The sequence below is a fragment of the Thamnophis sirtalis genome, unplaced genomic scaffold (assembly GCF_051295495.1).
Source record: "Thamnophis sirtalis isolate CommonGarterSnake01/CBP01778 unplaced genomic scaffold, rThaSir2_p1.2 scaffold_2, whole genome shotgun sequence".
Taxonomy (NCBI): domain Eukaryota; kingdom Metazoa; phylum Chordata; class Lepidosauria; order Squamata; family Natricidae; genus Thamnophis; species Thamnophis sirtalis.
The window spans coordinates 129,077,222-129,101,803 of record NW_028261382.1 but is presented as its reverse complement, the minus strand read 5'-3'; the positions used below and the strand labels follow the sequence as shown (position 1 = coordinate 129,101,803).

The window sequence follows — 24,582 nt, the reverse complement described above, 5'->3', positions numbered from 1 at the left end:
AAAATGGCTTTATGAAAATCATTAGAACTACTGTCAATAAACTCAAGGAGCAGAGATTGGCAACCCCTGAAACTAAAATGCCCAGAGTTTCTCTGTGACTGAGATGTGCTGTCTCTAAATTTGTTATATAAATAAGCAAAATAAAGTGGTATCATTGTTGCTATTTTATAATTCTAAGAGGATGAAATAGTTTCTTTTTTATTACATGTTTGAATAGAAATTATATGTATAAATCTGAGATTCTGAAATATCTGTAAGGTAAAGTATGAATTTTGATTTCTTTTTTTACAACTTCTTTTATGGTTTTATTGCCTATACTCTCCCTACTTGAAAGGATTATTCAGTTCAGGTACCTTTGCCATTATTTCTTGTATTCAAAGCCATTGTCAGGTCTTTGCCAAATTTACACAGTACTTATAAACCATCTTTATTAGCACCCTTTAAAAAGCAATACTTTTTAAAATATGAGCATTTAAAGAACACTTTGAAGGCCCCAATTAGGTAATCAAATTCAATTGTTCACTCATTATAGGAATCCACATAAAAGCATCACTGACAGATGACTCTTAATATCTGCTTGACTCATCCCTTGAAGGGAAAGTCGCCCATGTTCTATATAATTCAACCAGGGCTGAATGGAAACATGCTAACAATTTAAAACTTCCTACACCTTTATGTGTGAAAACGGACACCCGAAGAACCAGAACCCTTTGGACAGAATTAAGAATCATCCTCTGCAAGGGTAGGAATGTTCAAGTTTTGTACAAGCTTGAAAGCACAAGTCTAGGGACTTCTAGTCAATTTATATATTTTATTTTCTAGTCATTTTATAGAAATAATTGATTTCTGGATGTTAAGATGATCGTCCTTCAAGGCAGACCCAGAACTATACAATAGGTCCTAGCTGTTCAGCTAGAATGATGGGAATTGTGGTTGCAGAAAGTTCCACCGTTGCCAATTGGAGAAAGTTTCATTTCAACACAAGGGGGGAGGGGGAGGGGGAGAGAGATCCGTCGGACTGTGGGGGAGCTTGCTAAGCTGAAAAGGCGGGTTGCAAACGTTTCCTCCTCGAAGAAAACAAACCTCTTTTTTTCTCCCCCTTCCCTACACAAAACTTTGTCTCCCAGCAACTCAGAGGCAGCGTCACTTCCTCCTCCCCCCCCCCCCAACCCAGCAAGCAAGGCTGCGAGGCCCGGAGCTGCTCCATTCAGGGCCAGCTGTGTTCACTGGTGGCCGGGGAGGAGAGGAGGCCGTCCGCGAGGGCCACGTGGGGCCGCCGCTGCCGGGGAAACCCACTAGCCCAGGAGGCTGGAGCGATGCAGCATGGCCGCGGCGGCGCTGGCCGAAGCGGTTTCTAGCAGCGGCGGGAGCCTGGACGGCAGCGGGGGTTCCAGCGGCAGCGGCAACAGCAGCAGCCGACACGAGAAGAGTCTGGGGCTGCTCACCACCAAGTTTGTGTCGCTGCTGCAGGAAGCCAAGGACGGCGTGCTCGACCTGAAGGCGGTGAGCTGAGAGGTGGGGTGCTGGCGGAGGAGGCTGGAAAGGGAACTAAGGAGGTCTGAAAGATCAAGCCTCTCCTCCCCGCGGGAGCTTTTTCCTCCCCTAGCAGCTTCCTTCCTGGGGTCTGCAGGGAAAAAGAACTGGAAATTGCGGGGTCGGGAAAGGGTAACTCGTGTTTTTTCAAAACTGCCCCCCCTTCACTCTTAAAACAAAGGTTTAAAACAAACAAACAGAAAAACAAGGAAGCATACATCCTGAATAGTTATCACACCCGTGTCACCAAATGCACCAGAAAAAACGTGTTCAGGTTATGCAGTTGGTGGCCACTTTTCTCCATCATGTCTATTTTATTTTTAAAACAGCCTTGTATGGTGGGTTGGCAAGAAGGCTTTTCCTGATTTACACCTGTATTAACTTGCATTATCATTTTTGAGGCAAAGCCACCCTTTCCTCCTCAAGAGCTTTTTTTTTCAAAGTCCCTCCTTCCTTTAATCCCCCTTTTCACTTATGCAAACAAACCTGAGAGGTTGGGTTAGCCTGCAATAAAGTTTCTGGCCATAAGGCATATAATACTTTGCTGTAGGCTGAGCAGAGATTTACAGTCAGGCCTTTCTTCCGTCTGTAAATCACCCTTTTCTCTCCATTCTGTGTGTGGTGAATTAAGATGCTAATGCCACACTTCTCTGAAAGCTTGTGCCCATATTCAAGATAAATATGGTAAGAGATGTAAGGGTTGTTATGCTATTAATTCTCCCTGGGTAAGCAGTGGAACAATGAATGTTCCTTTGTTCCTGAGAAAATCTGCAGGTAGGATTGCGGCCTAAACATTTGCGGCTTTATCAAGAAATAAGCTTGGGTGAATGCAGGGAAACTTATTTTCAAATTAAATTAATCAAGTTCTGCTTGGTAAAGTAGATTGATCTAGTGTTAAAAGAGTGAAATTACTTTCAGGGTACAAGCCAGGCACCAACTAGCATTGATACTCAGCTTAGTCTTGATTATATCCTGTCTAAGGCAGAAATAAATAATCAGTGGCCCCAAACACCTGCTTTTTAAATCAGGATTGCGGGAAAACTGACATTCGCCATTTTGAATTGGAGTACTGCAATATAGTTTCCCAAATAGGTACCGTATTTTTCAGAGTATAAGATGCACCAGAGTATAAGACGCAGCAAGATTTTGAAGAGGAAAATTTTTTAAAAAGTTTTTGCACTCTGCAAACTTCCCAAAAACTAGCCTTTAGGGAGCTTGCAGAGTGTTCCTGGGGAGGGAGGGAAACTAGCAAAAAACGGGCCCGTTTTTCATTTTAAAAAAAGGGCAGGGATAGCCTTTAGGGAGCTTATAGAGTGTTCCTGGGGGCTGGGGGGGGGGTTAAAATTGAGCAAAAAACGGGCCATTTTTTGCTCATTTCTGCCCTCCCCAGCCCCCTGGAGGCTATCCATGCCCTCTATGGCCATTTTGGTGAAGGGGGCGGGGCTTCTGAAGGCAAAAATGTTGCATTCAGTGTATAAGACACACCCAGATTTTCAGCCTCTTTTGAGGGAAAAGGATACGTCTTATACTCCGAAAAATACGGTAGTTAAAATACAAAAGATCACTGCACCCCATATCAATTTTCATTAAAAAAAAAAACCTGTCCTTTTCTCCAGCCTTAATTGTAAGTGTGAGTCTGGCCATCGCAACGTCCATCGTTATTCAAGGGTAGGCCTAGACACTTGCTTAGTGGTAGATCATTTTTACATGCTAGAGAGTTTCTCTATGTGTTAACATTACTTCCCCCTCCCTCTTCCATTCAATCGTGCCCAATTTTCTGACACTGCTTGGACAAGTTCCTGTAATTTTATTGGCAAAATTTTTCAGAAATAGTTTGCCACTGCCTCCTAACTACAGCTGAAAAAAAATGTCCAATGTCACTCAGCTGGCTTTGTGGCAAGGGTTGGACTCGAATGCATAGTCTCCTGGTTTCTAACCTGATGTCTTAATCACTACACCAATGGCTGCCAGTTCACATATGATATAAAACAAGTTGAACCTCAGATCAATTTTCAATCAGATAAATAACATGATTTACATAAATAAATGGGTGGATCTGGCAAAGGCTTGGACTAGTTGCTGCAATTTTCTAGGTAGGATTGTTAGCAGTAGATGCCATTATCTTCTTCCTGGGGTTAAGAGAGAGTGACTAGCTTAAAGTTACGGAGTTGGCTTTGCGCCTAAAGCACAAAATCTCTTGGTTTCTAGTCTACATCAGACTGATTCTCATTTTACATGTGTTAGGTACCTGAAACTTGCTGGAATATAAAATAATCTTTTACTACTTATTTTGGTTACAATATGAAATATAACACCATTAATTGAAGGAGCAAAAAAGATATGTTTCATCCAGTGAGTCATTAAAATAGTATTAAAGTAAAATCTACTTTCCTTTTATTGAGAAAATTTAGGCAGCCTGCTCTTTCAAGGGTTTACATTGGATCCATGCCAATATAAAAATTACTGGCTTAAATCTTAGGCTGCTAATTATTTTGACTACTGCTTGCAGACTGAACTTCACTTTCTTTCTGCCTTGTTTTTAGTAGAACTCGGAATGAAGTAAGGTACCATGTGGCTAAGAATATCTGTAATGATAGCATTTGAGTTATGTGGTTTCATTTTTTTTACCCATAAGGTACATAATACTCACATGGGACTGAGCTGGTGAAATCCATATCCCTTTATACAATAATACAATACAATTGCAGAGTTGGAAGGGACCTTGGAGGTCTTCTAGTCCAACCCCCTGCCTAGGCAGGAAACCCTATACCGTTCCAGACAAATGGCTATCCAACATCTTCTTAAAGACTTCCAGTGTTGGGGCATTTACAATTTCTGGAGGCAAGCTGTTCCACTGATTAATTGTTCTAACTGTCAGGAAATTTCTCCTCAGTTCTAAATTGCTTCTCTCCTTGATTAGTTTCCACCCATTGCTTCTTGTTCTACCCTCAGGTGCCTTGGAGAATAGTATGACTCTTTCCTTTAAAATTTGGCAAAATAATATCCATGGTAAACTTTACACTTCTGATACACAAAAGTATATCAGAGATGGAGTTACCTGTCTTTGCAACAGTGACTTGCCATTTTTGGTTCTTTTCCAGCCCTTTTCTTAGATGAAAATGATACATTATTCTTCTGAGTCCTCTTCAAGAGGGTTCCACCATCTTTTTGACTCCTCCACTCCCTCTCACCCTCTGGACTCATGCATGGCTAACGCCAAAAGAATTTCTTTCCACATGGGGAGTTCCATAGGCATGTTTTCAGGAGGTCACTTGTATAGGCATTTTGTTTGATTGCCCCTGTTCCACAGGCAGGGAGGGTGGTCCGAGGTCTCTAATTGTGCATCTGTCTCCTTGGAAGGTTGTGATTAATATTCCCTAGGAGGCTTGTACAAATGCACTGCAGCTGCCTAATGAGCCTCGCCTTTTGCCCTTCATCTCCATGCATTGTTCTTTTTTCTCCTTTCTCTTCCCAGGCTGCTGATACATTGGCTGTACGGCAGAAAAGGCGGATCTATGACATCACCAATGTTTTGGAAGGGATAGATCTTATTGAAAAAAAGTCAAAAAATAGCATCCAGTGGAAGTAAGAGAGTTAGTTGATGGATACTTTTATATGCATACTGAAAATTTGAAGAGTAACTTTCTTCCATGAATGTGATGAATGTATGACTTTTAAAGGGATTTGAATTTATTTTGTCTATTTTATTTATTGGGAGACTTCCAAGCTATGCTTTACAGATAAACTCAAGAGTTTACAATAGAAACTTTTAATCTATCTTGTAAAACCATAACAATATGTAAATATCCTGACCAATCAGGATAAAAGACTCAACAATGCAAATTAAGTCCTGTGAGCTTCAGGCGATTTTAAAGCCTACAAGACTGGGCACCCACCATAAGTCACCTCAAACCATGAGATGAACAAGAAATATATTATGATTATATCCAAATAAAAATAAATTAATTAACAAAGAAAGAATTTATAAAAATTGAGGTTGTCCTATTTCACCTTTCCACAGTGCAAATTGCTTGCCAATAAAGCACATTAAATTGGCATTCCTGATAGACCTTACTATTTAGTTCTCAATAATATCTACCAGCGATTCCCAATTTGTGTATTTTTGGTAGGCAGCATATTTCAGACAGTAAGAAACATCAGCAATAGGACATACATTTTATGCCAATGCCCATAAAAAACTCCCCCCCCCCCGATTATTAGGAATTGGGTAATATAAAATTTTCAATTTTACGATACATGCTGAGGATATATGAAAATAGTTTCTTTCAAATATTTTTCTTCCTTAGTATGACACTTAACATTTTTATATTAAGGAGTAGTATAAAATATAATAGCAATATTAAACTCTTTGTCTCACGTGTTAAAATCAGATGAAAAAGATGAAAACACTATTGAACCATTCTATCACTTGGGCTGGAAAGGAAAACTGGCACTTTCAGGCCCAGCTGAACAGCTTGAAAGACTGAAAATCTGCTTTTTGTCATTTCCCAATATCATTAACTTTTTTTCTCTTAAGAGGTGTAGGGGCTGGTTGTAATACAAAGGAGGTCATCGAGAGACTGAGATACCTTGAAGCAGAAATTGAAGAGCTAGAAATAAAAGAAAAGGAACTGGATCAGCAGAAACTGTGGTTACAACAAAGTATAAAAAATGTTAAGGAAGATTCCATCAATAAACGATATCCTTTGATATGTGGTATAATTTATATATTTTGTATAAATTGTATAATTAGTCAGGAACAACTAGTACACATGTGCAAGGGGAACCTTTACCTTTTACCTTTTTTATAATTTATTAGAGTAGGACAAGCCTTCCCCTGGGCCCTTCTGTATCTTTAACATTAATTCTAGAGACTAGAGATGAGATTGGGGCAGAAGACGTAGGAACTGCAATAGGATGCCCCAGTTCATAAGTATATTTCTGTTCCTGTTGCATCACCTGTATATTAATTTCACATTTGTTGCCTCCACAACCCAGGTTATGTTAGTCTAGAGCATAGGCTCTCAACTGTTTCTTCACCATGGAGCCCTTTAAATACCTTTTGTGGCCATAGACCATATTGGCTACGGAACCCCAAGACTTGACTCAAGATTTAAATCATAACATTTCTTCAAGCCTTCGCAGGTCACATAGTGCCCCCCCCAAGGGGTCTGTGGAGTACAGATTGAGAACTACTGGTCTAGAGTATCTGTAGGATATTTGGCATTGCACTGAATTTGAATGGTTTATAGAATTTTTTTCCCCCAGAGTTATAAAACTACAGAATGGCACATTTGCTTGAGACAGTTCCCTGTTAAAAAATCATCACTTTCAGTCCGGTGGTTCGCAAAGTCATATTAAAATGAGAGAAACCATTTCATTATTTTTGAATGATGCAATTTCACTCATGGGTGATGAATGCCACCCAGAATATTTGAACTACTAGTTATACCTCTTTTAAAATCTCACCAACTATATGTACTCAATTTATTTTAAACAATTCCTTGACAAGACCCACTTTTTCATATATCACTCATGAAGACATTTGTGACTGCTTCAGTGGTAAGATAAAAAGATTTAAGTCTGCTTACAAATTATGTTTCCTACATGAGACACACAGATGTGTGATTAGTGATAATTTAAGCATATAGCAGTTGTTTTTCCAGAGATCTTGCCTCATGAAATCCTCAGGAGCCTTTTATCTAATAACATATAACAATAACATCTGCTAGTCACAGTGCAGTGTGCTGTCAATTAGTACTGTAATATATAATCTGCTCTGTATCCTTAATTCCTTTTCAGAGTAGAGCACATTAGGATTTCTGTCCAAAGAGCAGAGCAGTAGGAAACAGCACCCAGATGGGACAGTAATGAAACTTGAAGAACACACAGGAAAATAAAATGGCCAATGTAGAATCAAATAGGACTGTCTTCTCATTAAAGCATGACTTATGGTTTACAGAGCTGTTGCCATGCCTTATTTGCCATGTGCATTAAAACATGGAGTTTCAGACTGAATTGACATTGAACTGAAAGAGTGCATATAAAAATATAAACAGAATGTATTCAATTAAGATTTGACTGTTTCTCCATAAACAGGAGATACACTACTAGCAATTCAAGCACCTTCTGGTACACAATTAGAAGTTCCTGTGCCACATGTGGTATGTAGAAATAACAATTTTGATTTAATTGGAACAGAATTTATTGAATATCCATTGCACAAAGCATATAATTTAAAATTGTTATCTGTTTTATATCAGTTTTATAAGGTTCAACTATTGGTTAGTCTCACAAATTGTTTAAAAAGATGCAATATTCAGTAATTCAATTATCCATCTAAATGATTGCAAATGATGTAAGGATTATTTAAATTGCAGCTTGGTGATGTGAAGATAATGATTCAATTGAATAGTATTTGTCTTTATTCATCAACTTCAGTTTGAAGCCTGTATACTGCTGAAGAAATGACTACATTGCACTTAACTATAAAAATGTTATATCATTCTAGAGCCATATGTTTAGCTGGTAGCTCCTTCTGTGATTAGCCACAGAGTTCACTGTATTTCAATTTATTTTGAAATAGAGTTCTCTTTTTGCCTTCCTGTGAAAATATTAGATATGTAAATATAAAATACTTTTATTATTGAAGAATTTTGCTTAGTGGTTGTTTGTAATATTTTACTCCATTAAACTGCTAAATAAGTAAAAGTTTTGTAAAAATAATTTTATAAAAAATGCCAATCCCATATTGAACAAAATGAGTGTTAACTAAAGAAAGAAAGCATGTTAGCAAACTGATTCCCTAGTGTTGGCAGTTCAAAACTTTCATTTATAATTTTGAATGGAATCAGTTTTTGTTCTGTCCAACTCCTCCGTCCAGTAGCTAATGCTGAGACAAGCTTAACTGGAATGTACTTTAATTAGCAAAACACCAAAACCTCGGTGGCTGAAAGCCAAGCAAAACAAACAGATAAGGACCTTGGCAGTAACTCAGACAAACTCAGGCAGCAATAAACACAGATAAGGCTTGGCAGAATCCAGCTTGCCAAACTCACAGTACTGTCCTCCGACATTCAATTCAATCCTGCGTTGACTTCTTCAAAGAGGGTCGTGTGCACAAGTAGCTTTTATAGTCTGGAGAGGAGCCTAATGACCACCAGCTGAGTACAATCACCTCCTGTAATAGCATAATTGTTCCTGATGCCTAGTAGCTCTTTGATGGTGTGCATCCAGGAACAACTCACTGCTGGCTTCTGGATCACTCTCCCTTTTCTCCTCCCCACTGGTCAAAGGCTCAGGCGCCACCTGGTGGCCAACCAGTCTCTGCACTCTGCTCGGAGTCGGAACCCTGTCCAGGGTCCTCCACATCCTCCAGGGCCCCTCGCTGTCGGAGTCTGGTGGCAGCTCCAAGGGCTCCTGCTGGGCCACAACAGTTTTGACTATTGATTAATATTTCTGTTTTGATATAAAGCATGTTAAAACTTTCATTTTACTCTCTCTAAAGGGACAAAAGAAATACCAGATCAATCTGAAGAGCAGTCTGGGACCTATCCATGTATTGCTCATTAACAAAGAGTCCAGTTCTTCCAAACCGGTTGTTTTCCCAGTACCTCCACCAGATGATCTCCTGCAGTCTGCAGTTCCACTGACTTCCCCTAAACCAAATGCAGATCCCCAGAGATTACAAGAGCCTTCAGACCTTAATCAGAAGCAACCCCTTCCACAAACTCCAGTGACAGATATACCAACAGGTGGGTATAGAAACTCTTTTCCTTTTCAGAAATTTGCCCAGAAAACTTGATACCATTGTTTAGATTTTTTTGTACTCTTTTCTTAAGGGATATGGTTGTATCCTGTATAATTATTTAGACTAACTAGGTTATTTACAGACTAGATTTCTGAAATTTATATTTGTGTCCTATCTAAGTAAACAATTAGGATAATAATCCTATAAAAATAATATATTTGCTAAAGAGGGAACTCTAAGCTAGTGAAGCATGGTGGCTTATGTGGTTAGGATGCTGGGCTGATGATTGGCAGGCTTGTGTTTGAGACCTAGATACTGCTGTGGGATGGGGTGAGTTCCCGTCAATCACTCCAGCTGCTGCTGACACAGCAGTTTAAAAGTAGACTACCGTGAGTAGATAATAGTTATTACTTTAGTGGGCAGCTTGACAAGGTCTCAATGGTTTTCTCATTCTAAAAACAGTATTGAGAGTAAGGCTGTAAATCAAAATTCTTTATTCATGCTTGAGTGCAAGAATATCTTCATACACGATGAGGTTTAAGCATGGTATTCTATTTGATCTGCACTGAAATGAAATGAGGCTATACCCATGGCTTTGCCTTCTACCCAAGCTGAGATATTATAGTTTCCAACTTTAGAATTAATGACCTTAAACCAGTCTTTCAAATTTGTTTTAAAATTCCAACTTGTTCTGAACAAAATGTGAAAAATAGCTAACTGGAAACATAATTTGTTTTCTATTATCAAGAAAATAACATGAGTCTGTATAAATAAAAATCTTGCAATACTAAGTATGTTCTCTGCCTTGAATTATAAAACAATAAAGGTGGGAAATAAAACAAACACACATTTTGAATTACTAGGTAGTGCAATTAGCTAACTAGTTACTTATGTACTAATTTTGTTGTATTTAAGTACAATGACAATAAAGATTATACTTATACTAGCTGGTGTAAAGAAATGGCTTATCTCTATAAATGTATCTTTTGTTGATACTAGTAATTATGAGGTGGCATAAATCACAAAATATATATATATATAAATTTAAACAACACTTGCCTCTTGGAAAAATGCCAAATTTGATGGGATTTTAGTTTTTGACTGAAATAATATGGGAACATGCTGAAATCTTGCAGGATTTCATAACCTCTTGAGATATTATTTTATTGGATTGTTGTGCATCTTCCAGAATTGCTTTCTGCGAGATGAGCGGCCATATAGATGAATAAACAGAGGTTGCCAACCTGTGCTCTTTTTCAATATTTGTTTATTGCACTGAACTATCATGTTGGATTTTAACTTGAAAAATTTCCACTGCTCTAGATATCACTTTACATGGAAGCCCAGCTCCTGAAACACTGTGTGCCAGTATTCCAGATTCCGAGTTGTATGATAGCCTTGTAACCGAAACCACGCCTAGCTCAACAATCCTTCCTTCTTCTTTCCTTCCACTGGATGTCAATAGTATTCTAAAGTCGAACACATTTGACATAGCAAAGATGGATGACCCTGGAGGTAAAGATCATCTTACATTTAGTTATTTGATTTTTTTAAACTCCTTCCTTTATTGTTTATAAATAACTCGGGCAGAAAACATACCTAATACTCCTTCCTCCTCCTATTTCCCCCCACAACAGCCCTGTGAAATAGGTTGGGCTGAAAGAGGGTGAGTAACCCTAGATCACTCAGCTAGTTTTCATGCCTAAAGTGGCACTAGAACTCTTGTCTCCTGGTTTCTAGTCTGGTGCCTTAACCACTAAATCACACTAAATCAAACTAACCATTTAGTGTTAATTGGGCAGTATCCAGAAATCCAAAACTTGAAAAGAGTAAGTTGTACCTTCCTTGTTTAGTAAAAATGCTTAGCTGCTTTATTTTTTTAAAAAAAATAGAAGTCTTATAATTGACCTTATTTCTGGGGTCAAGCCTTTTCATCTATAGCTATTTTATAATCACTGCATATGGTACTGAGCCAAAAGTCCATGGGTGACTAGACAGGTTAATATAGCCAATTTCTTGCATCTAGAGTACAATATATTACATCTCAAGGATAATTCTTACTGCCAATATCTGTTTAACTAGCTTTTCCTTTATGACACTAGAGATACCCAGATGGCTAGCAGCTATTGTAGTGGTCCAGATACAATACACAAATGCTTGTCCTCATTCTGGTAGTAATAAAATGGAAGAACTACTATCTGTTCATTTCAGCAACATCCTGCTTTCCGCTTCTCTCCAAATCTTTCATTATGCTTTATAGATAAATCTTTGGAAAGGGAAGTATAGAGAAAGAGAAGATTGTGGCTAAGAATGAGACCTTCCTATTTTAGATTAACCTTGTATCTAAGTGGATATAGCATGAAGAGAATAGTATTTTAAATAATCTTAACACTTTGTTGGAATCAACAGTGACATTAAAAACATTATACTACTTGAACATGTTATGCCCACAATTTTTGAAAACATTTATAAGGCTAGAAGGATTGCCAATATTCCTGACACATTTTGATAAAGTACTTCTCAAACTCTTTGCTTTATGAAAATGATTTAAAGTAGTTTTTGATTGTCTCCTAGTTAATGCTTCTGGTTGCTGGCTTAGTTTTTCCTAGAGTACTCTTCATAACTGCCATGTGGTTAGATTTTTTTTAAATCCCCGTCCTTGTAACTTGAGATCACAGTATTGGGTGTGGCACAGCTTTGTGTTCATTTCACCAAGAGCAGCTTACATGAAATATTAGAAGTCCAAAAGAAAGTTTTGAAGAAATTAATTGAAACTAGATTACCTGAAAACTGTATTTTATTAAAAATAGATCATAATCTTGTAACTTTCTTTAATTCATTAGCTAAATTCATATCCCACATGCTGAGGCAGGTTTATCTTTTTGAGTGTGAAAAAGGCTTTGTGGAGGTTTGAAGGTTAATAAGTTTGTTTAATAAAATGTGTGTGTTAGATTTGTCGGACTCAATATAGTATTTTATGTTTTCACTTTTTTGGCATTACAGTAGAAATTAGGGGATGTTAAATGAGATATTTTGATTTTTCTTAGGCATTTTGGTTTGCCATTTCTCTATATGCATAGTTGTGAATTTACCTTTGTCAACAGGTGTTACTAACAGTGATATCATTGATGAACTGATGTCCTCCGATGGTAAGTTTCTTATAAAATGTGATGTAAAAATATAAAAATTACACTTTACAAGTTAGTACATGTGTTAGTTCATGATTCCATTTTTGGATGGATGTACACCAGTAAAAATCAGAATTTCATTCATTGGTGTAAAAGATTTGGTCACTGAATTTTCCACTTAACTAGTGGCATCTATATTTATTACTTCAATTAAAACTAATGTCCTGACATTTGCGAGGAAGCACCTGTAGTCCAACCAACCTGCTGTAGGTTATTAACAGGCTGTGAATTAGTAGCACACTTCTCAGCAGTAGACATAGAAATACTACGCTGAAGGCCATTAGTAGCTATTGTGCCTAGATCCGTGAAGACTTAATTATCTCTTTTAACACAACTCAGCAGGTTCCTGCTGAAGCAAACCCCTGCTCCATCTAGTCCAGCAATCTTTTCTCACAGTGGTCAACTAACTAAATGGAAGCCCACTAGTTTTCCAGCAGAAGGCTTTCAGAGGAAATCACACTTCCATCAAGGCTAATAGCCTCTGATCTTCATGAATTAGCCCAATCTTTTTTTAAGCCAACCAGGCTGTAGCCAGCACATCTTCTTACAGAAAACCATTTATCACTTTGTCAGTGCATCCATTGCATTGAACTTCATGCAGTACCACTTGCATGTCAAGTATGTGTGACTAAAGTTAACAAACAAAACAATACCTGTGGAAAGCTAGTATTTGTTTTTGAAACATTATTTACACTTCAAATAAATCTGAGTCTAAGGCTTAGGATGTTCCACCTTGCCTGCCTCCCTGCCCTGTCACGCCTTGGTCTAATTACCTGTTCTGAAGATTGACTTCCTAAAAGAGCACCTAGCCAATGCAATGTGAAGCCTTCCTGCAGAAGCTGCCTTACATCATTCTGGAAACTATTGCCATTCTTACAATTTCTTTAAAAGGTGTGAGCTTCTCAAGGCAGGGAGGAGATCCAATGCTATAGGACCCAGAGAGATGGAAAGCAGGCCTATGGCCTGTGGGGATCCAGCTGTGTGAGAAGATGTGCATGGGGTGCCTCAGAAGCTGGGGAAGGCACTAAGAGGCCCAACATAAGCACATGTGATTTGGGGGAAGCTGCAATGGGCTCCTGGAACTTTGCTGTGTCGTCTCCCCTTCCCCCCCAACACACACATCCACTCTAGGTACCCACATTCTGCTTAATTGCAGTGGGGAGAGCCGGGATTGTAATTGTTGAGCGAGGCAATTACATGGGTGCCTTGCTTAACAACCACAACTCTCAACCACAATTCCAGAGTCAATTGTAGTCGTAAGTTGAGGGCTACTGATAGTAGATTTTTACACAGAATACTCCTGATGAAAACAGGAAGCAAGCAAGTTTGGCCAGTTTCTTCCTTCTTTTATAGTCCTTGGAATCAGTTTTCTCCTTTTTCAAGGCAAGCTTCCAAATTTTTTTAGCTCTTGATTGGAGGAGCATGAGGAATTCTAGGAGAAAGGAGAATCTGGTAAACACTGTCATTATCTAGTAAGATAACTCAACTTGGTCAAAGTGGAGTTGCTGAAAAAAGTCTCCGCTTACTTATAGAAGACTGCCTCATTCAAACCTATGGTCTAAATTGAATAATTTAATAGATGAAATGGTACTATTACAGCAGTATTAAGATATACGGAGCCATGGTAGTGCAGTGGTTAGAATGCAGTACTGCACTCACTGCTCACTCCAGGACTTTGATCATGACTGGCTCACGATTGACTCAGCCTTCCATCCTTGATAAAATGAGGACCCAGATTGTTGGGGGCAATATATTGACTCTGTAAACCACTTAGAGAGGGCTGTAAAGAACTGAAGTCTAAGTGCTATTGCTGTACTCATTTTTATTTTTTAAATACCAAGCTGCATTTTGGAGGAGGGTGAAAATGAAAACATATGTTACTTTAATATAGTTACTCAAAATCCAAGCCAAAATTTTCATATTGCCCAAATTTAAACAGTAATTCCATATTCTGGGGCAAATTAAAGTAAGGGATTTAGTAACCTCTGGCACTTGTTCAAACAAAAGAATTCAGTTCAATGTTAAAATATATATTTTTGTTTCTTTTCCTATTATTTTTCCACCCATTATGTAAAATTTTGAATGTCCAAAATTTATTCTGTCTACAGCAAAGAAATATAATTATATTTAATGTACAGAATCCTTTTATCTTACATTTTAAAAAGTACTGAGAGAAACTTGATCAATAACATTAGACAATAGTGATTTAAGTATTTAAATCACAATTTCACTTGAAATTATAATTTCAGCTAGTAAAGTATAGATCAATGTCCCAAATCCAGCTCTCTGTTGATAAATAATTTGGCTCTTAGCTATGCGTAGACTCTAAAGAGATTATATATATATATTTAAAAAACCACCTTGGAATATTTCCTCAATTGCTAAACTAGGGCCACTTTGGAGAGTATTAGTTTTCCAAGTCATTATATGAAATCCTGGTATTCCTTCCAATGTTATTGTATACACTTAGACAAATAGATTTCCAGTGTTGAAAGCTGTGTGTTCCATTCTGTATCTGGAATAAAAAAGAGACAAAGGAAAACCATTTTTACTATAAAGATATTCAAATATCATTCTTACTATTACTTCAAAGGTTATGCATAAAAACACATTTTAAAATGATAACAGGTAAAAACCTATGAAAAGATGGAAAGCCAAGAATTCCTTAATGCTTTGTATTAAGCTTTTGGTTGGAAGTTACTATGAAATATCTAAAAATCCATGTCACAAAGAAATAAGTCTTTGGAGGTCTGGCCAAACATCAGCCTCATCCTTTACTTTTTACTTGTTCCTTAAATAGATAATACTGGCTTAATAATTTACTTGTACTTGCACATTAGACACACGTACAACTGCATTGTAAAGGTATTTACTGTGAAGAATCATTTATTTTGTTTGAATTTAAAATTAAAAAACTAGAATTGAAACAACTTAATAGCAGTATTTATTAATCACAGGAAATTTGTGAACTATGCTTTTAAAAAATATCTTTACTGAGTATTTTTAAGCAAAAGGAAAAGATAGACAAAAATGAACTAAGGGAAAAATGTATTTGATAGTAGAATAATATATACCAGTGATAAATATCTTACACTAGTTTTTCTTTAAGTATAATCTTACATATTAATTTAATCTTTTCCCACCACTAACATTCCCATTATTGTTTAGCAATGATGACATCTGCATTGTGCATCCAGAATGTTATATTGTATTTTACTTGTTTGGTTTCTGAGTCATTTCTCACCATTTATAAATGAGGCAAATTCTGAATTGTGTGGGTTTTTTTTTAAGTCTGTCAAGTCTGTGAACTCTGTTTCATTACTTGTTACATTAACTTGATAGAAAGGCATATGAACATCATAAATATTCCAGGAGCTAGTGCAGTGGTGGGCTGCTGCCAGTTCACCTGAACTGGTAGTTCCGAGCACTGGTTGCCCCCCCCCCCCTTTCCGGCTATCCGGTTCTAGATATCTCACTTTCCCACTTGCTCGCCCCACCCCACAGCCAAGCTGATTTGCACACCACTCTCATCGAAAAAGTCTCGTTTTAAGTGTTGTGCGCAAGTGTGGAAGGCACTCACGCACAGCACACAAGTGTGAAGCGGGAGTGCATGATCACATTTTCGACAAGCTGGTTGTTAAAAGTATGTGCAGCCCACCTCTGAACTAGTGGCATAAGATCTTCCAAATTCTAGAATAGGAGCAAGATTCATATTTCAAAACTTGAGACTAGATAATGGAACTATGTAGTATTAGTGTGCAGGAACCTGAAAGGAGAAGGGGAATACTCCTCTTGCACTCACACATATTAGTGAATCAATATAATGATGCTTACTGTGCCTGAATATTAACCAAGTATAACTTAAGATACTGTCTTACAGTTTTTCCTCTGCTACGGCTGTCTCCAACACCTGGAGATGACTACAGCTTCAACCTGGATGATAATGAAGGAGTCTGTGATCTCTTCGATGTTCAGATCTTGAACTACTAGATTTGATGCAACCAGATTTCCTTATCTACCTCTAACTATGTAATACAGTAGATGCAGTTTTATAATTCAAGTATTTAAAATAATGAATGCAAAACTCCATGAATGACCAATGCTGGGCATACATTTTTTTAAACTGTTATTATGAAGAGTTTCTAGATGTAATGAAATGCAGAGTTAATACTTAAAGAACTGTTAGAGTATCTCAGTACAGTTACTTGTATGCCTATTTTTTCATTTTTCTTTTAGGAAGCAAAATTCTTAATGCTGCTTCTCTGCTTCCATTAGAGCTAGCAAAAATCTGGTCCCTTAGGAACTCCCTATAATCATTCTGAAGTTTTGGCCATATATTTCAAACTTCCACTGCCATTTGTAAAGTAAAGGATGATTTTTTAGGTTGTTTCTCTCCCAGTTTCCTTGGGTGAACCCCAAAAACATTCTGTGGAGTGCCTTCTTTATTAGCACTTTAAATATCTTTTCCCCTTTATTTCTCACATTCCTAGACTAAGGAAAGCACTATTTGTAGTTCCTATTAAAGAACACCAATACTTGTATATTAACAAGATTTTTAAAAAAATAAAAACTATACAAAAGATTGCTTGTGACATACCAAAAGATGTAATTTTCACATCGCTATATTGTTTAGTGTCACAACTGAGAAAGTAAGTTCGCAGCAGCATCCACATTAGCCGGTTTGTCTTCCTGACAGTTTGGAATCTGAAGAAGGAAACATATGCACCTTGAAATGTTCTGAGTACTAAAGATTTCAGCTAATATGGGCTTTTCTTGGGGATACAATCGTCAAAACATTTACTGTATTTTTTGGACTATAAGACGCAACCCCCCCCCCCCCAAACAAAAGTGGGTGAAAATGTCTGTGCATCTTAAAGACCAAATATGGCCCTGCTGTTGGCCTCCCGGAAACCCTCCTCCCCCCTGCGCATTCTGTTTTTGGTGAAGGGTTGCAGAGTGCTCCTGGGGAGGGCCAAAAGTGGATGGGGGGGGGGGTCGGGAGGTTAAAAATGGGCCCGTTTTTTGTGAAGGCCAAAAATGGTTTTTTCCTTCTTCAAATTTTAGGTGTGTCTTTTACTCCGGTGCATCTTATAGTCTGAAAAATATGGTACATAACATATTTTGGAATAAGCAACTCAATGCTTTTTAGGCTGGTTCTGCTCAGACTGCAGAAATGCATGAAGTAGGGGTTTTTTATGTCTGCCTTAATTACCAATTGATGGGAGTTGGTGGGGGGGGGAACACTACAGTTTACAGAAATACATTTTAAAATATTGCTACAGAAAAATAGACTATGTGAATACTATAAGAAGAGCACCAGATAATCTTTGCAGTTGGGAAAATTTGTTTATCAACCTAAGGATTAGAGAATATTTTAGAATGCTTTCCTCCCCTTGCCTAAATAATAGTTGAGATGACTTGTTCTGAGGTGCAACATACACATTTTAGCAAGGATGTGGACAAAACCATAGATGCAATATATCAAGACCTCAATGTCCCAGGAACAATATGATTGGTCAAATTTCCAACTTCTAGAAATTAGAAAGCTCAAAAAAACCCTATACAAATGGCTGCCTATCCCCTTGACTCTCAGACATAGGATCAGGAAGTATGTGAAGATTCACATAATCTGTCCAAAAGGTAAGAGAATGTATTTGGTTTGCAAAAACATTTTACTTGGGGGGGGGGGGGGATGTGGGGATGAAGGCAAGAAACACCACTCCTGTGTTGACTATTTTTATCAGAAAGGGTCAGACATGTGTTTAAACAACCTTTGGTTAAATCATCCTGTTCTCCCCAAAAAAGATACACGGATCAGAATTTGTTTCTATATGAACGAATTCTTACCTGAAGTTTCTTTGAAGAATCTGATGGAACAGTTTTGGACAACTGTTTAACATTTCTCTGTATTTCTGTAAATACCTTATCTATCTTGTGAACTTTTTCATCATTCACTATATTTATCTTTTGAGAAAAAAGAAAAACAATTTGGTCTTTTTAATATCAAGATGAAACTGAAAAGTATAACTACTCTAATGAAATCTCTTTAATCTTCATTAACTTACAATAAATCAGTGTAAAGGTTTAGGACACAAAGAAGCAAATAATCAAGATAAGCATTCCCACATTTTAGTTGTTTTCTTTAGCAGAAACAGTTAAATATTTGATGTTTAAAAATTAGAGTCCTAAGTAGCCAAAGGAATGAATAAATGGAATGCATAATACTTTCACTCCACATGCTATAATACTTCATTTTCTTTGCTGCTACACAGGTTGATGATTCAAACTGCTTATTCTGTAGATTCTCTACATGTTGCTATCCAACTGCATACATAAATATAGCATAGTTTTGTATATAACTTGGCAATGCTCTTATCAATTAGTTTGACTAAGAAATCCCAACACAAAATGTGTTTTTCCCAACTATTACAATGGGTTCAACATCATAGCAACCTTCTCAATCACACATAGAGTTCCACTCTAGAGAAAGCATGAAGAATGCATTTTATTCACTTTTGGAGTATTCCCATAGCCGGTGTTCTTGATGCATGGGATTTCAATTGTCAGAATTCTTACAAGAAACATTCCACCAAGGAAAGTGACTTTATATAGACCTGGGAACAAAGCTCGTATAGCTAAATAACAAAAGTCTTAATTTTTTTAAACTCTAATGTGTACAGCACAGGCATACATTTTTTTAAAGTATCACATAATCATCTAGTACATACCTTTTTTAGATTGGTTGCCACTGGTTTTGTTTTACTTTTAGCCTTTAGTATTTTTTTATTGGCTATATGGAATACATTGGCCTGTTTCAATCCTTTTGCCTTATTCTTGCCCATGACCTAAAGTAAGTAAATATTTTAAAATTTTGTAATTATTAGTCAACCATTCAAGGTGATTATTTAAATAACATCTATTTCACTAGTTGGAATATACCATTAGTATATTCATTATTGAATGAATTATTGAAGGATGCATTTTCAGAAGCAGACTTCTTTCATCAATTGCTGCTTGTTGTGATCTACTTTTTTATTATAAATATATTATCTGTTGTGCCTATTTCTCCATGAGGAGGTTCCTTTGTTCTAGTTCTGAGCAATGAGCTAGATATTTTGTCATCTTTAATAATAACGCTGATATTGACTTTATTCACTAACACAACTAAAGAGACTTCCTAAGTTAATTGTAGGAAAAATTAAAACCTGCATGAAAGAAAACAGCGTTCTATAATATTGATACCAGTGCACCTTTTAAGATGCAATAAAGTCATTTGGACACATGACTGACATTTCTCTGTATTCATGATATGTTTTCTAATGACTAAACTGAATAATCATTTTGTTGACCTTCCATCCACCAATAAACATTTTGTTTATCTCCACAGAAGGTGGAGTTGTTTTTTTTAAAAAAAAATTCAGAATCAGCATATCACAAGTGGTTAGGGCTTACCCATCCCTACCTTTCTTTGACCCTTGTTTATCCCCCTTCTGTGGCTGTGGGAGGGACACAAAACTTTAAAACTTAACAGAAGTGGGAATATACAGAGTACTGTAATCACATTTCTGCAAAGCTGCCATACTTTGCTGACAACAGATGGCAAAGTTAACCTAACAACTTATCAGCCTTCTGGATAATACAGAGTTGACTAGAAAAGGTAATGCTCACTCTTCCTGCTGACTGGCTTTAACAACAGCTCTGGGGCAACTCACAAACAGAGTGAATTAAGGGCCCGGGTGAAATGAGAGACACAACAGGCCATAATCTACAGTATACAGATTCCAACCCCAAGGGTTGAAAGGTGCATTTGCCAAGAGTTGATCCCCAAACTAACTGTCATTGAACAGGCCTATTTATTTATATAGTTGCTCATATTTATTTAAAACATGTTAACCATAAAACTGTAAAACAGTATAAAATTGAACAACAAGAGTTGGAAGGTACTTTAGAGATCTTTTATTCCAACCCCCTGGTCAGGCAGGAAACCCTATAACATTTCAGACAAATGGTTGTCCAATTTCTTCCTAAAAACTTCCAGTGTTGGAGCACCCACAACTTCTGGAGGCAAATTGTTCTAACTATATAAAAATCAGCAATGAAAATTAAACAGAAATGTGGATCATTTTTGCACATTACTGGAAAAATGAAGTTATACCACCAGATGAAGAAATAGTTAAGAAGATACTAGATTGTGCAGAAATGGATAGGATTGACATGGACAATTAAGCAGGAAGAGGACTTCGAATACTATCAAACATGCAATTTATTTTACCAATGGTTGGAAAAAAGGGGTGGAGGTTAAGAATGTAATTTGTATTGTTATGCAAATTAAATACCCAAACAATACGATGTTTATAAAGCACAATGAAATGTATTTAATAGAAAATCAATTAAAACGGAAAAACCTGGCCCCACAGCCACACTTCTCTAGTGCTCCCCTTCATTCACAAACCACTCTGGCCTCCCCTTACTCCATCGCCTGGGGAAAGAGCCAGGTTTTAAGGGTCCTTGGGAAGGACAGGAGATCTAGGGGGGAAAGCGTTCCAGGGGCAGAGCAAGGGCTATTATCCATGCTGGCCCGAGTCACAGCATTTTCTGGGCCAGCGGTCCCCAAACCTGGCAACTTTAAGCTATGCTGGCTGGAGAATTCTGGGAGTTGAAGTTCACAAGTCTTAAAGTTGCCAAGTTTGAAGACTTCTGACCTGGGCAGTAAAACCAATGCCGCACCGTTTGCCATAAAACGCAATTTACCATCTAGCAAACTCACCTTTTTATGATGTCCGAGGAGAAAGGGAATTGCAAGCAAGGAAACCCCAAGCGGGGAACAATGTTCAAATCCGGTTCCCTTACAATGTAGCTCTTCTTTGACTTTAGAGACGTACGCAACCCACGGGACGCCCTCCGGAAGCCGGTGCACGTGGACGTGAAGGTCCGCCTCCTCAGACTCGGCCAAGAGACGCTGCACAACCGCCTCCGTCATTCCAGTGCGACGGGTTCTTCTCCTCCTCCCTCCAAGCCTGGTTGTTGAACCTCTTCGGGGTTGCCTTGTCCCTCTTCGGCGGGGCCGGGTGACACAGGCCTCGGCTCCGACTGCGAGTGAGGGAAAGGACGCGGGTGTTAATGGAAGAGCTGCCAGCCGTATCCATCTGGGCTCGCAGGCACTTCGTTTTGAATAAGTCCAGCTGTTAGAGGCAGCTGGAACAGATGCCATAATCAGAATCCTGCTTTATCATGTCATGAATGTTGTAGATTGCGGAAATCTGGACCATAAAACAATGGGTTGGGCCTCAGTGGTTCTACCTGATACAAGACATATGTGGGTTTAAATTGCAGAAAAATGCACTTAAGAATATCCTGGATTCCTATGTTATTTACATATAATGTAACATGTGCCTGAATTATACAGACCAATAAATGATAAAGGGAAGAGGAAAATTCATGTCTAATTTTAATTTGCCAAAGCATAGATGTGTGCTAAATGTTATTGTTATTCTGTACATTCATCCATATCAAAGCACTCCACGTTATGCATTATGCACACACAATGAAGTGAGTTATGCTGGTCAACACAACTTTCATATCATTTAACTTATTGGAGCAGGGATGTCAAATTTGTGACCTCCGGATGCGTCATGTGCCCATTTTTGGAAAAGGGGGGAAAAGTCCAGAGTATGGGAGCTCTACAACAACCATAGGGTTAATACTGCACAATAATTGGCCCAATTCTGTTCCCACTCTCAGTCGCTACCAGCCTTCCGGTTGCAGAGAAATCTGGAATCCTGAAACCAGGCACCCTGAATCACTGTCACCGTGTCCTCCAAACAGAGGATGCTGTTGCTAGAAAAGGATCACTTGCAGCCAAATTTGCTGCTGTTGTTGCCAACTGGCTGAAAGTTAACACCAGTTCTGCTTCCACCACATCACTATTGTATTGTAATCTGATTGGCAACATCTCCAGTCCAGCACTAAGTAGCTACACACTAAGAGTCATGTATGAGAGATGGGGCTGCTATACAAATTGAAGATAAAATATTGAATCAAGTTGAAAAGTGTGGCCAAAGAGTAGACATTTGGCTGAATACCTAAACAGACTTGTGGGCCATTTGTCTCCTCTGGCTTCTGAGTTATCACCATCTGTTGAGCACACCTTCCTTCTAAGCCAGAAAACTGGATGTTTTCATCTGCTGTAATCACCATGAGGCTCTGCGACATCAGTCCTTTAATGGGATATGAGGAGCTCCAGACTTTCCTCAGTTGCAACGTTCATAGAACATGTACAATATTCTTTACCAACAATCTCTTGTGCTCATCACTAACTTTCATGTTCAATCTGTCCATGTATGTTTTTGTGTGAAAGGTTATCAATCTTCTGACCTTCCTGTGAGTTCTCTGTGGGCATAGGGTTAATTATTGCGGAATAGGTCATCAATTTTATTTGTTACTAACCAAGGTGGCGCAGTGGTTAAATGCAGCACTGCAGGCTACTGCTAGATCAGCAGGTCAGCGGTTCAAATCTCACCGGCTCAGGGTTGACTCAGCCTTCCATCCTTCCGAGGTGGGTAAAATGAGGACCCAGATTGTTGGGGGCAATATGCTGACTCTCTGTAAACCGCTTAGAGAGGCCTGAAAGGCCTATGAAGCGGTATATAAGTCCACTGCTATTGCTATTGCTATTGCTATAAAATCTTCCTGCAAAGCCCACATTATTAATAACTTTTTATGATGATACAGCATTACAATTAAAATTATATCTTATATGAATATCAGTCATGCTAATTTAATATACAGCTGGCAAGCTGTTCATATTAAAAGATGCTTGACAAATAGCAGATTGAATAAGGACTATACGTAATAAAATATTTGGTAATCTCAGTACAGTAGTTGTTTTGATAAGATGGCTTTAAAATCTATGTTCACATTGCAAAATCAATACAGGAGAATATTTGTAGCACAGGGTTGAAATGAGGGGTTCTTGGTCCTCTCTGAGATTGGTTGTTTTCTTACTCAAACTAGGGGTGTACCAAACTAGATACAGTAACATTATCAGAGCTAGAACTGATTGCAATATTAATAGCAAACTGAAGATGGCGATAAATGCCTAAGTTACAATTCTTGGGGCTTGTGGCTCAGACCAACGTCCATGTTGTCCATCATTGTTTTACATGTAGAGACCAGATAACACTCACAAATAGGGCAGTAAGACATTTAGTTTTCCCCATTGCTGCCTTATAAGCAGGGAGAGGACTGGTATTCCATTGCATTATGCCATAAATGAAAATCCAATTTGGTTATAATAGTCTGAGTCAAGGTGTGCTGTGGAATCAGCTGATAAAAGAACTGAATATAAATTTAGACTGCAGACAAGGAATGGCACATTTAAATACATCAAAACTTTGAAAAGAAGAAACATGCTTTCTCATTCCTTATCATGCTAGTTTCTACGTGTTGGAAATGCATTTTTAAAAAGTATCCAAAAAGTTGTGATGCCTCCTCTATCCAGTGGTGAGTTGCCATTTTTTTTACTACTGGTTCGTGCCCGTGCGACGCTTCTGCGCATACGCAGAGGTGTCCCAGCGGGTGGGCAGAGCCTTCCACCGCTGCTACTACCAGTTCGCCCTATCTGGGCCGAACCAGGAGCAACTCACCTCTGCCTCTATCCTCAGTCTGCTTTGTCATCAGTCCTCAAGTACCTCAGTATACCTTTGAATTTAGTTTATTTTTCAGCCAGAATAAGATGTGGATTGAGTTTTTAAATTTAGCATTTAGGATTTTTCAGTGTATCATTGTTCTTACCTTTGTCTCCCATTAGACTGGTCTATGTCATAGATTACTTTAGTAATCTATGGTAAATATTAGTCTAATCTAAGTATTAGTCTAATCTAATACTAATCTTAGTATTAGTCTGGCTGCTTAACTACTGCCCCAACTAACTCTCCTTTTATTTAATTTTTAATTAATTAATTTTTATCCTGCATTTATTATTTTATAAATAAAGCAGCAAATATACCTTCCTCCTCCCATTTTTCCCAAGAACAACAAACCTGTAAGGTGGACTAGGCTGAGAGAGTGACTGGAATTCTCCTGGTTTCTAGTCTTCTATGCCTTAATCCG

At 38.0% G+C, this 24,582-nt stretch overlaps 2 protein-coding genes across 6 annotated transcripts; one reads left to right on the top strand and one right to left on the bottom strand.

The window, feature by feature from the left end:
• Positions 1-1,184: 1,184 nt before the first annotated feature.
• Positions 1,185-17,052, top strand: E2F5 (E2F transcription factor 5). 5 transcript variants are annotated; one of them, XM_087706901.1, is made up of 10 exons: positions 1,189-1,503; positions 5,009-5,118; positions 6,071-6,232; positions 7,052-7,095; positions 7,633-7,697; positions 9,041-9,287; positions 10,607-10,798; positions 12,388-12,432; positions 15,272-15,336; positions 16,352-17,052. In XM_087706901.1, the coding sequence occupies exons 1-10, from the start codon at positions 1,324-1,326 to the stop codon at positions 16,451-16,453; spliced, it is 1,212 nt and encodes a 403-aa protein (XP_087563027.1). In that variant the 5' UTR covers positions 1,189-1,323; the 3' UTR covers positions 16,454-17,052. The 5 variants fall into 5 exon arrangements, with proteins under 5 accessions (XP_087563029.1, XP_087563028.1, XP_087563027.1 ...); XM_087706903.1 differs by lacking the exon at positions 7,052-7,095 and having other exon boundaries at positions 1,185-1,503; positions 6,071-6,207; XM_087706902.1 differs by lacking the exon at positions 7,052-7,095 and having other exon boundaries at positions 1,185-1,503; positions 6,071-6,249.
• Positions 14,277-21,452, bottom strand: RBIS (ribosomal biogenesis factor). Its single transcript, XM_014056213.2, has 5 exons — positions 21,239-21,452; positions 19,200-19,316; positions 18,319-18,435; positions 17,069-17,175; positions 14,277-14,986 (listed from the first exon to the last, which is right to left on the bottom strand). Exons 1-4 carry the CDS (start codon positions 21,449-21,451, stop codon positions 17,107-17,109), a joined length of 516 nt encoding a protein of 171 aa, XP_013911688.2. The 5' UTR covers position 21,452; the 3' UTR covers positions 14,277-14,986; positions 17,069-17,106.
• Between the last annotated feature and the right edge of the window lie 3,130 nt (positions 21,453-24,582).